This window comes from Macaca nemestrina, chromosome 8 (genome assembly GCF_043159975.1).
Source record: "Macaca nemestrina isolate mMacNem1 chromosome 8, mMacNem.hap1, whole genome shotgun sequence".
NCBI lineage: Eukaryota > Metazoa > Chordata > Mammalia > Primates > Cercopithecidae > Macaca > Macaca nemestrina.
In genome coordinates, this window is record NC_092132.1 from 97,491,004 (window position 1) to 97,509,019 (window position 18,016).

Sequence of the window (18,016 nt, forward strand, 5' to 3'; positions counted from 1 at the left end):
TGCAGTGGTGTGATCATGGCTCACTGCATCCTCCATCTCGTGGGCTCAGGTGATTCTCATACCTCAGCCTCCCAAGTTGCTGGGACCACAGGCATGTGCTACTATGCCCAGCTAATTTTTGTGTGTTTTTTTTTTTTTTTTTTTTTTGTAGAGACAGGGTTTTGCCTTGTTGCCCAGGCTGGTCTCGAACTCCTGGGCTCAAGTGATCTTTCCATCTCCACCTTCCAAATTGCTTACAGGCATGAACCACACTGTAATCCCCAAAGGGATTGCAGACACCAACCACGGAGTCTGGTGAATACTTTTTTCTTTTTTTGAGACGGAGTCTTGATCTGTCACCCAGGCTGAAGTGTAGTGGCACAATCTTGGCTCGCTGCCACCTCTGTCTCTTGAGTTCAAGCGATTCTCCTCCCTCAGCCTCCTGAGTAGCTGGGATTACAGGCGTGTGCCACCATGCCCGGCTAATTTTTATGTTTTTAGTAGAGACGGTTTCACCATGCTGGCCAGGCTGGTCTCGAACTCCTGACCTCAGGTGATCGCCTACCTCAGCCTCCCAAAGTTTTGGGATTATAGGCATGAGCCACCGCGCCCAGCCTAATGTTATATTTTCCACAGCTAAATACTGAATTTTGATATTGCTCCTCTTAAGAGACGTAGTTTCAGATATTGCTGAGTCTCAGTTTTTATATCTTATTGATGATTTTGGTTATTTTTTTTTAAACCTAGAATACTTGTACCAGTGTTTATACAAAAGATAGAGCTGCTAAATGTAAAATTCCAGCCCTGGACCTTCTTATTAAGGTAATTATGTTTTTAAGTACGTGCATTTTATATTAAACGTATAACTTTTAAAAGAAAGTCAGAGTTTTGAGTTGTATTTTGGGTGATGTGTTTGGGGAAGGATAGGATCTAATCACACTGATGTATGGGTAATATGCACATTTTCCAACCATCACCTGACAGTACCCTGACTTTTTGTTCTCAGACTCTTCTGGGCAGTAAAAGAAGAATTCTGAGTTGTGAGCAGAATGAAATAGGAAAATGACTAAAGAATTTATTGCTCTTTCATTTATCACCCTTACTGCCTTTGGCAAAACCTAATGCTGTTAGGAATTGCTGAAAGATCACCTTGTATCTCTGAGGTTTTTCCTAAAATCTTAGCACTGGGAAAGAGTTCGTATGTTTTTTTTTCTTTTTTTTTTTGAGATAGAGTGTTGTTCTGTCATCCAGACTGGAGTGCAGTGGTGCAATCTCAGCTCACTGCAACTTCTGTCTTCCAGGTTCAAGCGATTCTCCTGCCTCAGCCTCCTGAGTAGCTGGGATTACAGGCATGTGCCACCATGCCTGGCTAATTTTTGTATTTTTAGTAGAGGCGGGATTTCACTATGTTGGTCACACTGGTTTTGAACTCCTGACCTTGTAGTCTGCCTGCTTCGGCCTCCCAAAGTGCTGGGATTATAGGCGTGAGCCACCGTGTCCAGCAGGAATCGGTTGATATGTTGCAATTAAGTGGTTGTTGGGGTCACTGTGACCTGTTTCTGTTTTTTTTTTTTTGGCATTTGTATTTTAGAATTCCTTTGTTTCTGGTTGGTCCTTGGTTTTGTAGGCTTCTGGGAGAAAGGTTCTAGTCATGTTGGTTTCTTGGGAAGGTAACAGTTAAGCCTAGAGTATTCTGCCTCTGGTGTTCTTACACCACCCATCTCAACCTCTAATTTCCAGATAAGCTGGGTGGATGTGAATTCTGAGAGACCAAGTGTAAATCCTTGAGACACACCTAATTCTGAACTTTTGCTGTGTGCAGAGGCACTGAGATAGAGGAATCCCTTTATTTCCCTCTTTAGAGAGAATGCTAATATGTATTATTTTATTTTTCTTGATTCCCACACTACATTGATGTACTAATTTGTATTCTTTTAGTTACTTCAGACTTTTAGAAGTTCTAGACTCATGGATGAATTTAAAATTGGAGAATTATTTAGTAAATTCTATGGAGAACTTGCATTGAAAAAAAAAATACCAGATACAGGTGAGATGCATTTACATGTTATTTTCAAATAGTTTAGCAAATTAATATTAACAAATTATTAGCGTAAGACTTAGATTTTCTCTACCAAGGTCTTATATGTTTCACAGATGAATCCTTTTTGCTGAAAATAAACCAAAATGAAACCAAAAAACATGTGAAGACTTCCCTTCCTAAAAATGTTAATTTTTACAAAATTATTCCTTTAAATGGAAAACTCACATGTCAAATATGATTAATACATTTGCATAAAACTTAGGAAAAAATGCAGCCCTAAAAGCTTTATATTTTATATATCTTATTGTAAAATTAATTTTGAACTTCACATTATTTTATTTTCTTCATACGTTTTGGTTAGTATAACTTATTTAAATGTAGTTTGAGCCCTTGTCTAAAATTTTCTTTTCAGTTTTAGAAAAAGTATATGAGCTCCTGGGATTATTGGGTGAAGTTCATCCTAGTGAGATGATAAATAATGCAGAAAACCTGTTCCGCGCTTTTCTGGGTGAACTTAAGACCCAGGTATGATAAAATTTATGACATTCTGCTTCCGTAGACGTGGTTGTATTTTTTTCTTGTAATGACATTTTCTTAAATCTTTCCTTTTAGATGACATCAGCAGTAAGAGAGCCCAAACTACCTGTTCTGGCAGGATGTCTGAAGGGGTTGTCCTCACTTCTCTGCAACTTCACTAAGTCCATGGAAGAAGGTATTGCTTGGCTTCACTTGATTTTCTTTATTCAAAAACTAAGTCTAACCAGCAATGCCTGATTATTTCTTTGAACTCTTAAGCAATCCTGAATTCACATACAGTAGTGAGAAATAATATAGAGGGACCTGTGGGCCCTCCCCAGGACATCTTTCCCAACTACAGCACAACAGCATGGTGGGCGTTAACATTGATGTCGTCCGCTGAGCTTTGTTAGATCTCACCAGTTTAACATGCACACATTTGTGTAGGTGTATTTAGTTCTGTGCAGTTGTTTTACATTTTATTTTTTTTGAGACAGAATCTTGCTGTGTCGCCCAGACTGGAGTGTAGTGGTACTTTCTTGGCTCACTGCAACCTCTGCTTCCCAGGTTCAAACAGTTCTTCACTTCAGCCTCCTGAATAGCTGGGACTATAGGCATGCACCACCACGCCTGGCTAATTTTTTTTTTTTTTTTTTTTGAGAGGGAGTCTTGCTCTGTCGCCCAGGGTGGAGTGCAGTGGCTCCATCTCAGGTCACTGCAGCCTCTGCCTCCCAGATTCAAGTAATTCTCCTGCCTCAGCCTCCTGAGTACCTGGGATTACAGGCGCTCGCCACTAAACCGCTAATTTTTTTTGTATTTCTGGTAGAGATTGGGTTTCACCATTTTGGCCAGGCTGGTTTCGAACTCCTGACCTCAAGTGATCTGCCCACCTTGGTCTCCCAAAATGCTGGGATTACAGGCGTGAGCCACCACGCCTGGCCTAATTTTTGTATTTTTAGTAGAGATGGAGTTTCATCATGTTGGCCAGGCTGTTCTCAAACTCATGGGCTCTAGTGATCCACCTGCCTCAGCTTCCCAAAGTTCTGGAATTATAGGCGTGAGCCATTGCACCGGGCCCTTTTAAAATTTTTTTTTTTTTTTTTAAATAATTGAGACAGGATATCACTATGTTGCCCAGGCTGGTCTTGAACTCCTGGGCTCAAGTAATCTGCCCGCCTTGGTCTCCTAAAGTGCTGGAATTATAGGCATGAGCCACCACACCCAGCGAGTTCTGTGTAATTCTGTCACGTGTATGTGCCATTGTAGTCAAGATATTGAACAGGTTGATTAGCACAAGGGTCCCGTGTGCTACTGACTTAGTTAGAGCCATAGTTAACCTCTTCCCCTGTCTTGGCCCCCTAATAACGGCTCATCTGTCTCCGTCTGTGGTTTCGTCATTTCAAAAAGTTATACAGATGAACTCATGGTATGTAGCTTTTTCTGTGTTGCTTATTTCACTTAGGCTAGTGTCTTTCAGGTTCGTCCATATCCTGATGTGTCAGCATTGTCTTCTTTTCAAAGGCTGAATCATATTCCTGTGTGTATTCACTGCATTTTGTTGATTCATTCATCCATGTATGGACACTTGGTTTGCCTCTACTTAGTGGTTATTCTCAGTAGTAGTGCCATGATCATTGTACAGAAATCTGTTGGCAGTCCCTGCTTTGGATTCTTTTGGGTATATACTTAGAATTATGATTGTTGGATTGTATGGTAACCTTAGTTTTAAATTTTCTGAGGAATCGTCATACTGTTTTTCACAGTGGCTGCAGCATTTTACATTCCCACCAGCAGTGCACAAGGGTTGCAGCTTCTCCACATCCTTACTGACTTCTCATTTTCTGTTTTTTTTGGTAGTGGACATCCTAATGCCTAATGGTTATGAAGGGATGTCTCGTGGTTTTGATTTGCATTTCCCTGATGATGAATAATGTTGGTTGCGCATCTTTTCATGTACTTACTCGCCATTTGTGTGTCTTTGGAGAAATGTCTATTCAGATCTTTTGCCCATTTTTTAGGTTAATTGGTTTGTTTGACTTTTTGTTGAGTTGTAGATATCATTTTCTTCTTTCCTTTTTTTTTTTTTTTTTTTGTTGGAGACAGGGTCTTGCTCTCTCACCCAGGCTGGAGTGCAATGGCTCAAACGTGGCCCAGTGCAGCCTCAACTTCTTGGGCTCGAGGAATCCTCCCACATTAGCCTCCCAAGTAGCTAACACCAAAGGTGTACACCTAATATTAAAAAATTTTTTTGTAGAGTCAAGGTTTTGCCATGTTGCCCAGGCTGGTTTCTAGCTCCTGGGCTCAAGTAATCCTCCTGCCTTGGCTCCCCAAAGTACTAGGATTACAGGCGTGAGCCACTATGCCTAGTTAGATACCAGTTTCTTATCAGATATATGATATATATTTGCAAATATTTTCTCCCTCCCTTTTTCTTTCCTTTCTTTTTTTTTTTTTTGAGACAGGGTCTCACTCTGTTGCCCAGGTTGGAGTGCAGTGATGCGAACATGGCTCTCTGCATGCCTCCACCTCCTGGGCTCAAGTGATCCTCCTACCTCAGCCTCCCAAGTAGCTGGGACCACGGGCATATGCCACCACAGATGACTAATTTTTGTACTTTTTGAAGGGACATGGTTTCCCCATGTTGCCCAGGCTGGTCTCCAACCAAGAGATCTGCCCACCTTGGCCTCCCAAAGTGCTGGGATTACAAGTGTGAGCCACTGCACCTGGCCCTTCTCTCATTTTTTGAGTTACATTTTCATGGTGTTGATTATGTCTTTTGGTACACAAAAATCCCTTATTTTGCTGAAGTTCAGTTTTTTCATTTTTTAAATTTTTTTAAGAGATGGGGTCTCCCCAGGCTGGAGTACAGTGGCTACTCACAGATACAATCATGGCTCACTGCAGTCTTGAACTCCTGGCTCAAGCAGTTCTCCCACCTCAGCCTCAAGAATAGCTGAGACTATAGGCACCACCATGCCTGGCTCCTTTTATATTTTGCAGAGACAGTCTCGCTGTGTTGCCCAGGCTGGTATTGAACTCCTCCCATCAAGTGATCCTCCCACCTCAGCCTCCAAAGCATTGGGATTATAGACATGACCTGCCACGCCTGGCCAATGAAATTCTTTTCTTTTTCTGAAAAGACAAATGTAACTTTTAATCCTAAAATAATCTTTTTTTTTTTTTCTGAGTCTCGCTGTCACCCAGGCTAGGGTGCAATGGCGTGATCTCGGCTCACTGCAAGCTCCACCTTCTGGGTTCACGCCATTCTCCCGCCTCAGCCTCCTGAGTAGCTGGTACTACAGGCACCCGCCACCACACCCAGCTAATTTTGTTTTTGTATTTTTAGTAGAGATAGGTTTCACCGTGTTAGCCAGGATGGTCTCCATCTCCTGACCTCATGATCCGCCCACCTCGGCTCCCGAAGTGCTGGGATTACAGGTGTGAGCCACTGCACCTAGCTGATCCTAAAATAATCTTAAGCGGGGACAAAAAAACTCCTTTGCTCTTTCTTATCACTTTTTCTTTTTTTTGAGACAGAGTTTCACTCTTATCACCCAGCCTGGAGTGCAATGGCGCGATCTTGGCTCACTGCAACCTCTGCCTCCTGGATTCAAGCCTTTCTCCTGCCTCAGCCTCCCGAGTAGCTGGGGTTACAGGCATGTGCCACCATGCTCAGCTGATTTTTGTATTTTTAGTAGAGATGGGGTTTCACCGTGTTGGCCAGGCTGGTCTCCAACTCCTGACCTTAGGTGATCCACCTGCCTCAGCCTCCCAAAGTGCTGGGATTTATAAGGCATGAGCCACCACCCCTGGCGTCCTTATCACTTTATCCTCAAGTAATTACCAAATGTTTGTACCTACTCTGTGTTTTTCTTCCATTAGGTTGAAACTTACAAAATTGCTTATATCCAGTGATTTTTTTTAACCTATGTAAGCAGCAGTTTCATTTTAAGCTAATGTTTCTACCCATGCCTTCTTCCTTGCTTATCAAGACTGTTAGAGTAGCCCTGTGTAATTTTCCTTCCTATGTTCTCTCTCCTCTCTCCTGTATCCTGTGGCTCCCACTTCCTCAGCTGCTTTTCAACCGTCACCCCTTTTAGGAAGCAGTTATGATTCCCCTGAGGTGAGCCACTTCCTCTGGCCTCTGTACTCCCCTCTGTGACAGCACTTACGGTCATATTTTAAGTTTCTTAAGTCATATGTTTGATTCTCTCCCTTGACCCTGCTGGCAGGTGATGGTGCTTATTTGTCTTTATGTGTACTTGGCTTATAACGGGCACTCAGTGAACATTTATAGTGGAAGGAAAATAGTAGCACTTAGTGCTCATTTTTTATGTGTTAAGGACTATTCTAGACATGTTGCAAGGCAAGTTCCTATTATGAATCTGCATGGCAGGTAAAATGTCTCTGTTGTATAGATTAGTAAACTGCAACTCAGACAGGTTAAGTAACTTGCCCCAAGTCACAGTGACTTGTGTAGTTAGGAGAATAATGGCCACCAGGGTTTCCCATCCTCATCCCTGTTACACTGCATGGCATAGCAGGGTTAAGGTTGCTAATCAGCTGACCTTGAAGTGGAGAGATGATCCTGGATCATCCCCATGGGCCTGGTGTGATCACAGGGTCCTTACATGTGGAAGAGGGAGGCACAGAGGAGGCCAGAGTAAGGGGATGTGGAAGGTGGCAGGAATCAAGGCATGGGGGTGCCTCTCAAGGCTGGAGAAGTGAGAAAAGGGTTCTCCCCTAGAGCCTCTCAGAAGGAGCACAGCCCTGCTGATGCCTTGAATTTAGCTCGATATGAGAATCATTTCAGACTTCTCACTTCTGGAACTATAGGTAATAAATCTGTATTGTTTTAAACTATTAAGTTAATGGTAAGTTATTATGGCAACACTAGGAAACTAACAAATGACAAGTCTGGGATTTAAGCCTTGGTCTGAGGCTAAAATTTATACTATTTTTGTGATGCCACGATCATGTGACTTCAAGCACTAAATACTAATTCGTTCATACATATATATAAGGCACCCAGGAAGTACAGACTGTATGAATGAGTTATTAAAATTATAAGGCTGGGCAAGGTGGCTCCCGCCTGTAATCCCAGCACTTTGGGAGGCCAAGGCGGGCAGATCACAAGGTCAAGAGATTGAGACCATCCTGGCTAACATGGTGAAACCCTGTCTCTACCAAAAATACAAAAATTAGCTGGGCATGGTGACACATGCCTGTAATCTTGAACCCGGGAGGCGGAGGCTGCAGTGACCCGAGATCGCGCCACTGCCCTCTAGCCTGGTGACAGAATGAGACTCTATCTCAAAAAAAATTTGTATATATATGTGTATGTATACGTGTGTGTGTGTATATATATATATGTAAACATCGTTTTTGAGACAGGGTCTCACTTTGTTATCCAGGCTGTAGTTCAGTGCTGTGATATGGGCTCACTGCATCCTCAACCTCCTGGGCTCAAATGATCCTCCCACCATGGCCCTCCCCAAGTAGCTGGGGACTACAGGTGCGTGCCACCTTGCCCTGGTAATTTTTATTTTATTTTTTCTTTTTGAGACTGAGTCTTGCCCTGTCACCTAGGCTGGAGTGCAGTGGTGCGATCTCGCCTCACTGCAACCTCTGCCTCCTGCGTTCAAGTGATTCTTGTGCCTCAGCCTCCCAAGTAGCTGGGATTACAGGTGTGCGATGCCATGCCCGGCTAATTTTTGTGTTTTTAGTAGAGACAAGGTTTCACCATGTTGCCCAGTCTGGTCTTGAACTCCTAGGCTCAAGCGATCCACCAGCCTTGGCCTCCCAAAGGTGCTGAGATTACAGGCTTGAGGCACTGTGCCTGGCTGTGGGTGCCATCTATCTAAAGAGTGATGAACTTGGTGTTAAACCAGTGATTGAAATCACCAAGTTCCTACCATCATGAGCTCAGTCTAGTGGAGGAAACAGATGAACAAATAAAGCAGCTCTGCTGATTTTGGGGTTCAGCAATGCCCAGAGGTGGGGTGTAGTGAAGAGGAATGCCAGAATTTGGAGAAGTGGAGCACACGACCCACTGGTACTTTCTGAGGATGTAACGCAGAAGTCGTGGTCAGAAGGAGGAGAGGGAGACAACTGGGGAAGTGCTGGGAAGAGCAGTCATTCCAGGCAGCGGGTGCTCAGCACCCGGCCCCATGCTCGGCCAGCCTCTGACCCTGTGCTTAGCCTGCATGCAGTGGTCCGAGGGTCTATAAGAGCTGGCGTGTCGAGAGTGTGGAGGTACACAAGGTGGGCCAGAGTGAGATGGGAAGGACACAGGGTTGGTGTGTGAGGGTTTTCTGAGCTGAGATCTCATTCCAGATGGAGTGGGAGCGAGGGCTTTTCAAAAAGGAGTGGATGTGGGCCAAGAGATGTTTCACAGGGGTCTGCGTGACTGCTGTTGGGTGTGGGATGTGAGTTAGTGTAGGATTGAGAGACTGTTTGTGAGAGACTGAGGGCTGCTGCACCTGGCGAAGAGAGGGTTTAAAAAAAATAGAAGCAGGCAGGGCATGGTGGCTCACACCTGTAATCCCAGCACTTTGGGAGGCTGAGGCGGGTGTATCATGAGGTCAGGAATTCAAGATCAGCCTGGCCAAGATAGTGAAACCCCATCTCTACTAAAAATACAAAAAAATTAGCCGGGCGTGGTGGCAGCCACCTGTAATCCCATCTACTCGAGAGGCTGAGGCAGAGAATTGCTTGAACCCGGGAGGTGGAGGTTGTCGTGAGCCAAGATCATGCCACTCCCCTCCATTCTGGGTGACAAAGCGAAATTCTGTCTCAAAAAAAAGAAACAAACAGAATTTGCACACCCGTGTTCCTAGCAGCAAATCCATAGTAAGCCAAAGGGCCAGAACCACCCAAGTGTTCATCCAGGGATGAATGGATAAAATGTGGCGCATAGACACAACGGAACATTATTCAGACTTGAAAAGGCAGGAAAGTCTGACACATGCTGCAGCATGGATGAACCTTGCAGACAGGTTGCTAAGTGGAATAAGCCAGCCATGAAAGGCAAACAATGTGTGATTTCACTTACACGAGGTATATAGAGTAGTCAGATTCACAGAGACAAAGTAAAATAGAGGTTACTGGGGCTGGGGGAGGGGAAATGGGAGTTAGTGTTTGATGGGCACGCTTCTGTTTTTGATGGTGAAAACATTTTGGGTATAGACCATAGTGATGGTTACACAACAGTGTGAATATATTTAGTGCCAACGAATTGTATCTGTACACATTGTTTGAATGATAAATATGTGTGTTTTACCACATTGAAAAAAGCAGAACAAGACTATGCTTGTACATGGAGTGGGCCACTAGAGGGAGGGGCTGCAGGAGAGTGGACCATGGAGGGCAGAGCCTGGAGAAGTCTGTCTTTGCCAAGTCCCCATACCCCAAACCCACTGTATACTGTGGGTGTCCTTGTGTCTGCACACTTGTGTTTACTAACATGATTACTTTCTATTTGAATGACCTTTTCCCCAACTAGTACCTATTTTTTCAGTCTCAGAACAAATGCTCCCATATCTGGAAAGCCTTTATAGAATACTCATAGTCAGAAGAAATCTGCTTGTCATGAATTCCAAAGTAGCTTTTTTTCGTATCTTTTTTATGCCACCATCCTGCAACCATGCAGATGTGTCTCTGCTTTAAGGCCTCTCTGACCACATTCTGTCTCCAGCTCCTATCACATCATCATCAGGGCTCTGTCTCAAATATGTCAGTCCTTGCAATAAAAGCAAACAGTTCTTGAGTCTTTGTTGATTACGAGTCACTGTTAGAAGGGTAGAGAAATTAGTGATGAATAAAGCATGACTCTATAGCTACAATGAATAATCCGGTGGGAGACAGTTATGCAAATAACTGTGATGTCAGTCAGGCCAGGATTAGAGCCTCATGTTATAATTGTGTGCCTGTTTTATCTTCCCTTTTAGTTAATAAGTATGCTGAGGTCAAAGATCATAATTTATTTGTATTTGTAATTGTCATAATATCTTGGCGTGTACTTTTTTTTCCTGTTTTTTTTTTTTTTTTTCTTCTTACATGTACTACGTGTTGAGTAAATGCCTGGGTGTATTGGGGAGAAATGGTATGTTTGGCCATGAGTAAGTTATTTTATTTAATCCTCCAAACTATCCTAAAAGAAAGGTATATACTGTCCCTATTGCAAATAAGAAAATTGAGGCACTGAGAGATTATCTAACAGAGCTTGTAAGTGATGAGTCGGTGTTTAAATCTCTCAGAGCTTGTAAGTGATGGGTTGGTGCTTAAACCATGTCTTTGTTATTACAGATTTTCTTTCTGTTTTCTCGCAGTCGTAACCGTACAGCAGTAATAACTTGCAACTTTAGCTAGATGGAATGATGAAAGATGTTTCTCCTGAGTTCACAAGAGACTAATGGGGTTAATATAGGTGTCAAGCTGTCTGTAAAGTGTGTCATGTGATACTGTTATTACAATTTGTAACAGAGGCTTCTTGGTATTTCCCTAGATCCCCAGACATCAAGGGAGATTTTTAATTTTGTACTAAAGGCAATTCGTCCTCAGGTAGGATTAATATTACTATTAATATTATTCTAATGCCTTTACAGTATAGTCTTTCAAATACTGATGGTGAATTTTTTTTTTTCTAAAATAGATTGATCTGAAGAGATATGCTGTGCCCTCAGGTAGGATTCTGTTTATAATGAGGTATAATAGTTTAGATTACTAAATTAACATCTCAGGTAAGCTTTTGTTAAACTTTGAATGAAAGCAAATGTGATAACATCTGTGATGTTTCACACACAGTTATTTACAGGGAGGCTTTCGGTGACTTAGTAAGCTCGCTGAAATGGTGATACTCAGGTTACATGGTTGAAATCATTTTATTTTAGGATATCTTTCAGGGGATCCAGGCTGTTCGATTCTGCCTTTGCCTCAATGAATCCTGATTCCACTTCTGACCCTTGTATTGGGATTTGTTAGTGAAGTTGGGCCTGTTGATTGGCAGCGTTAGAGGCTGACAGGGATCCCTGGGTTACTGTAGTGTAATGGTACTAGATCTTCCTGACCACAGTCTTGACTTTGACATATCCCTGCAGGTTTTTTGGTTTTCTGTTCTGTCTTATGTCGTCTGATTTTAAATATAATGGCTTTTGCATTTGCAGCTGGCTTGCGCCTATTTGCCCTGCATGCATCTCAGTTTAGCACCTGCCTTCTGGACAACTACGTGTCTCTATTTGAAGTCTTGTTAAAGTGGTGTGCCCACACAAATGTAGAGTTGAAAAAAGCTGCACTTTCAGCCCTGGAATCCTTTCTGAAACAGGTACCACACATTCAACTGTCATTTAACAATATTCTTTCACACACAGAATTAAATTCCCATTGTATGCATATGTGTTTGAAAATAAATATAAGTTGATCTGTTAGCTTCTGTAGTATTTAAAGCAGAAAGCTGTTGATCAACCAGCCTCATGGGAGGCAGCCAGACTGAAAGAGAGCTAAGGAGATGCCAGATTTGATTAGGGCCTCAGAGCCCAGATTGAGACAAGTCTAATGGAGTGAAGACATGGTGGTGAGGAGGTGGCCGAAAGGGCTGGGAGGTCAGAGCTGGAGAGTGGGTGGAGGCCTGAGGATAGCTGAGCCCCATCTCTTCTGGAAGAGGAGGGCCAGCTGTCTCCAGGGGACAGATAGATGCTTGTGTGTCAACTTGAAAACGAGGAGCGCCTCTTTGCCGTTGTGGATTTTCCACCTCGATAGGAGGTGGTTATAGAATCTGCACCTGCGTATGTGGAAGCTTGTCTGGTCGGCTGAGGAGACCTTGCTTGTCATTCTGAGCGCTGGTCTCCAGGATATCCTGGGCTTCCAGAGATGTCCGCAGGGGCCTGGCCACTAAGGAAGTGGACTTCTGGGGTTGCTCTGAGGGAAAGGACTGGAGATTCACAATAAACGTTTTCTTAGGGGCCCTGATATATACATGGGTAAACAGTAACTGCATTCACAGGGTATCCTTGCAAACCTGTGTGAACAGTGTTGCAGTTGTGTTAGCTTGAGAGTCACAGCCAGGATGTGTGGAAGGAGAAGAGAGAGCACTGCCATCCTTTTTTTAGGTCTGGGCCTGCCTCCAAAAAACTGAGCCAATGGGTCTTGTCTTTGGCCCCTGCCTCTGTCGCCTGTCCCTCTTGCCTCCTTAGCCTCCCTGCTGTACTTGGCCTTCCTGTCAGACTGTGTTCTCCCTGAAGTCACTCTTGGCTTTTAGGTTACCTCTTCTTGGTCCTCCTCATAAAACTTCTGTTCCGCTGAACTTGGCTGGCCTTAGTTGCTAAGGGAAATAAAAATCTGAGGAATTACTTTTTACTGATTCATATGAATATGTTTGCATCTCAGTGAACATTTACTGCAATAAACATCTTGACAGAATTTCATGCTTTGTTAGCAAGGAGGAGTGTCTGGGATGTGTGCAGAGGGGTCATCCCTGGTGGCACCCCTGGGGCCTTGTTCCCTAGTGATGGCCTGCCTTTCCTAGCACAGGGCTGAGTGGGGCATGGGCCCGCAGGGAAGCCCGCCAGCCCTCCCTCCACTGCGCTGGTTGTCTTTAATGAACCACGCAGACATCTCTGTTTCACATCCTTGCCAGAGACTTTTCAGTTCCCCACTCCAATTCTTAACAAAAACTACATTGAATAGATTTTAGAGTTTCATTGAGGAAATATATTCTACCTGCTAATCTCGTGAGAAAGTTGTACGAGCTTAGTCAGGGGAGAAGTTCAAGAGAACTATCCTCAATGCTGCCTTCAGCACTGATACCTGTTGCAAGTTTGGGAGTTTCCAATACACCCTCAAATTTGATACAGCTATGGTTTATTACATCTAAAGGGCCCAGATAAAAATCAACCAAAGGAAGCAGCACATGGTGTAGAGACTAAGAAAGTACCAAATGTGGAGCTTCCCTGGTCCTATCCCCACGGAGTCAGGGCAGCATTCATTTCCCAGCATCCATGTGTGACAGCATGTGTGGAGCACTGACTGGGTGCTCCCCCAAACCTCTGTGTTTGGGGTTTCCCTTGGGGACCCACCCTGTAGGCATAGTGGGTTGTTGGGTCTCAGCTTCCAAGGATTCTGTGTGACCCAAAGTTCCCATTCCGAGTCACATTGTTACCAGGTGTGGCCAGCCCCACCATGAGTCTCATTATTAGATCATCCCTTGTGACCTGAGGCCCCAAGCAAGGAGAGAGACCCTCCTTCCCTCCTACTTCAGAATAGGGAGTGAGGACAGAGGAAGAGGGAAAGAGGACTTTACATAAAGGATACATAATTTTTTGGCCTTAAGATTTTCCTCTATGTTGAATATATTTTCCTCACAGTGACATCTATATGTTTTTTTTTTTTTTTTTTTTTTTTGAGATGGAGTTTTGTTCTGTCACCCTGGCTGGAGTGCAGTGGTGTGAGCTTGGGTTACTGCAACCTCTCTCCTGCGTTTAATCAATTCTCGTGCCTCAGCCTCCCAAATAGCTGGGATTATAGGCACCTGCCACTGTGCCTGGATAAATTTTGTATTTTTTTTTTTTGTGACGGAGTCTCGCTCTATCGCCCAGGCTGGAGTGCAGTGGCCGGATCTCAGCTCACTGCAAGCTCCGCCTCCTGAGTTTACGCTATTCTACTGCCTCAGCCTCCCGAGTAGCTGGGACTACAGGCGCCCGCCACCTCGCCTGGCTACATTTTTGTATTTTTTAGTAGAGATGGGGTTTCACTGTGTTAGCCAGGATGGTCTCGATCTCCTGACCTCGTGATCCACCCGTCTCGGCCTCCCAAAGTGCTGGGATTACAGGCTTTAGCCACCACTCCCGACCTTGTATTTTTATTAGAGACAGGGTTTCAGCATGTTGGCCAGGCTGACCTCAGGTAATCCACCCTTCTTGGCCTCCCAAAGTGCTGGGATGACAGGTGTGAGCTACTGCGCCCGGCTGACATCTGTATGATTAATTTTCAGTGGCAGTGTAATATATAATGATATTTATGAGCCATAATGTTTTAATCTGTCCTCTGCTACTGTTGAATAATTATTTTCGAGTCTTTAATATTATATACAGGAAATAGTTGAATAAAGATGCATTAAAAACATGCTTACTGGGAATACAATAACAGAAAATTAGCAGTGTTTAGGTGGTTACACATTATCGTATATAATTATTTGGTATTCTGTAGTTAAGTAAAATGATATTGTTGTTTGTTTACTTCTTGAGAAACATTTATAATATGTTTTGTGAAGAAGTAAATTATGAAACAGTATATACAATGTTTCATTCTTCTAAAACAAATAGGGAGCAAAGTTCCCGAAGGTCACGCCCTAAGACCTAGTGGCTTTAGGGGGATTGGGAAGTGTATGGATAAATTGGCAATGGAAGGTGGGTTTTTTTTTTTTTTTTGAGACAGAGTCTCGCTCTGTCGCCCAGGCTGGAGTTCAGTGGTCGGATCGCAGCTCACTGCAAGGTCTGCCTCCCAGGTTCACGCCATTCTTCTCCCTCAGCCTCTCGAGTAGCTGGGACTACAGGCGCCCGCCACCTTGCCTGGCTAGTTTTTTTTTTGTATTTTTTAGTAGAGACGGGGTTTCACCGTGTTAGCCAGGATGGTCTCCATCTCCTGACCTCGTGATCCACCCGTCTCGGCCTCCCAAAGTGCTGGGATTACAGGCTTGAGCCACTGCGCCCAGCCGAAGGTGGGTTTTTTTTTCTGTCTTTGATAATTGTCTAGATAGATTCCTTCCATTCTTATTCTGGACAGTCTTTGTGCTGAAATGGGGAATGCTCTCTGAATACCTGTATTAGTTCTTGCATTTAGGATCTTGTCTCTTGGTTTGGTAAATAATGATCTCTTTGCTTCTCAGACGACATTTTCCCCTTGCATCACTTGATTTAAGCTTTATAGTTTGTAGCTTATTTTTTTGAAAACTGAGATGTCTTGTCATTCTGATTGTTCTGAACTGTATTTATTGATGACGTCTGAAATCACTGGTCCCCTGACAACTCTCTTTTACTGTGTGGGTGACAGGTGAGCTCTAAAGACTGCTCTTTGCTTCCTCAGATAATCTTACTTCAAAACCTGTTTTTTTTTTCTTTTCAGGCTTAGGCGTATCCTCGGTCTCTTAGTCCCTTCTCTAGGAAAAATGTATCACATAACCTTATTTAAGACACTTTTCTGAACCTGATAGAGACTAAGCAAAATGGAAGCAAAGGGTCTTTATGATTTAAAGCAATTGCGTGTGACTATAATAGTACATTAGTAGCATCTAAACAGTTCTAGTTTTTCCGTATTTGTAAAGATTCCATTGCTATTAAATATTTCAAAATATTATGTATTTGCAGGTTTCTAATATGGTGGCGAAAAATGCAGAAATGCATAAAAGTAAACTGCAGTACTTTATGGAGCAGTTTTATGGAATCATCAGAAATGTGGATTCGAACAACAAGGAGTTATCTATTGCTATCCGTGGATATGGACTTTTTGCAGGAGTATGTCTCATTAACTTACTCTATTTTGTCTTGGTTTCACGTGATTGTTTAAAGGAATCTAATTTATTGCATTTTGAGTAGTGTCTAATACTTGCAACAATACAGCAGACCCTTGAATAACGTGGGCGTGAACTGCACAGGTCCACTTACATGCAGATGTTTTTCTGCCATACAGATCAAAAATACAGTGTGTGCTGGATTTGAAACTTATATAGAGGGCTGACTTTTTGTATATGAGGCTTCCACAGAGTGACTGTGGGACTTGAGTATGCATGGATTTAGGTATACTGAGGAGGCCTGGAACCAATCCCTCCCACATATCGTGAGGGTCACTGTATTAGTGTTTATTAACAGTTAAGATTCCTTCACTGTCTACTATGTACTAGAATTCTTTATATGTGTTTATCTCAAATTCTCCTAACCCTTAGGAGCTGAGTATTACTCTGTTTTACAGATTAGCAAACCAAGACCCAGAGAAATTAGGAAACTTGTTAAGAGACTCAGAATTGACAGAACCAAGGCATAAGTCCAAGCGTGAAGAGTAGAAACACGTTTCCCCTCTATACTATGCTGCTCCTTATTCCTAAAGTAAAATTGTAGTTGATTTCACTCAGTTTTAGAAAGAGAAGTTAAAAAAAAAAAAAGTTTATATGACAGAAAGAGATATATTTAAGAATATTAGCTAGGTGTGGCAGCCCACACCTGTAATCTCACCACCTTGCGGGGCTGAGGCGGGCAGATCACCTGAGGTCAGGGGTTTGAGACCAGCCTGGCCAAAGTGATAAAGCCCTCTCTCTACTAAAAATACAAAAATTAGCCGGGTGTGGTGGCGTGCACCTGTAATCCCAATTGCTTGGGAGACTGAGGCAGGAGAATCTCTTGAACTCAGGAGGCAGAGGTGGCAGTGAGTTATGATCGAGCCACTGTACTCCAATGTGGGCAACGGAGACACTATCTCTCTTTAAAAATTTTTTTAAAGAAAAATGTTAAGAATAACCCTAGTTATTTCTTCTTAGTGGAACTCTATGACTTCTGCTTTGTAGAAAAGACAACTAAATTCCTTTTTCTTCCTATAATCTCTCCCTTTTTTTTCTTCTTTTTTTTTTTTTTTTAAATTTTTGAGTTGGAGTTTCGCTCTTGTTGCCCAGTCTGGAGTGCAATGGCATGACCTCGGCTCACCACAACCTTCGCCTCGCGGGTTCGAGCAATTCTCCTGCCTCAGCCTCCCGAGTGCTGAGATTACAGGCATGCACCACCATGCCTGGCTGTTTTATTTTTGTATTTTTAGTAGAGACGGGGTTTCTCCATGTTGGTGAGGCTGGTCCTGAACTCCCGACCTCAGGTCATCTGCCCACCTTGGCCTCCCAAAGTGCTGGGATTACAGGCATGAGCCACCGCTCCTGGCCTCTCTCTTTTTCTTTTCTTTTTCTTTTTTGCCTCTCAGGCTGGAGTGTAGCGGTACAATCATAACTCACTGCAGCCCTGACTTCTAGGGCTAAGCGATCCTCCTGCCTTAACTTCCCGAGTAGCTGGGACCACAGGCATGAGCCACCATGCCCAGCAAATTTTTTAATCTTTTGTAGAGATGATATCTCACTTTGTTACACAGGCTGGTCTTGAACTCCTGGCTTCAAGCGAACCTCCTGCCTCAGTCCCCAAAGCACTGGGCTTATAGCTGTAAGCCACCGTGCCTAGCCATTCCCATTTTCTTAATCTTCATCTCCATTTGTCTCTGTTGCCTTCTTTAAATATGCTTAGGGCAGAAGAAACAGAATGGCAGAAGGCTCTGAGCTAAAAGATCGCATGGGATTTTCCCTTTACGCAGTGATCTACCCCCACTTGAGCTTGTCCCTGTGGCTAGAGCATGATAGACAGGAAAGGGGAAACGAGGTGCACCGTCAGATCCTCTGGGAGTCTGGACTGGATTCAGAAGTCCTGGAAAAGAAGCCTTAGAAAAGTCTGAAATTGAGCAATT

The 18,016-nt window shown here is 43.4% G+C and overlaps 1 protein-coding gene across 5 annotated transcripts in view; it reads left to right on the forward strand.

Annotated features, from left to right (window-relative positions):
- LOC105496922 (protein kinase, DNA-activated, catalytic subunit) overlaps positions 1-18,016 on the forward strand; it is a 189,831-nt gene that overhangs the window by 3,434 nt on the left and 168,381 nt on the right. For all 5 annotated transcript variants that reach the window (XM_071068290.1, XM_071068288.1, XM_071068291.1 and 2 more), the window contains exons 4-11: positions 727-801; positions 1,918-2,026; positions 2,433-2,545; positions 2,633-2,732; positions 11,043-11,098; positions 11,190-11,220; positions 11,701-11,858; positions 15,895-16,041. In XM_071068290.1, coding sequence (XP_070924391.1) covers positions 727-801; positions 1,918-2,026; positions 2,433-2,545; positions 2,633-2,732; positions 11,043-11,098; positions 11,190-11,220; positions 11,701-11,858; positions 15,895-16,041 — 789 coding nt within the window. The remainder of the gene's footprint in view (positions 1-726; positions 802-1,917; positions 2,027-2,432; positions 2,546-2,632; positions 2,733-11,042; positions 11,099-11,189; positions 11,221-11,700; positions 11,859-15,894; positions 16,042-18,016) is intronic.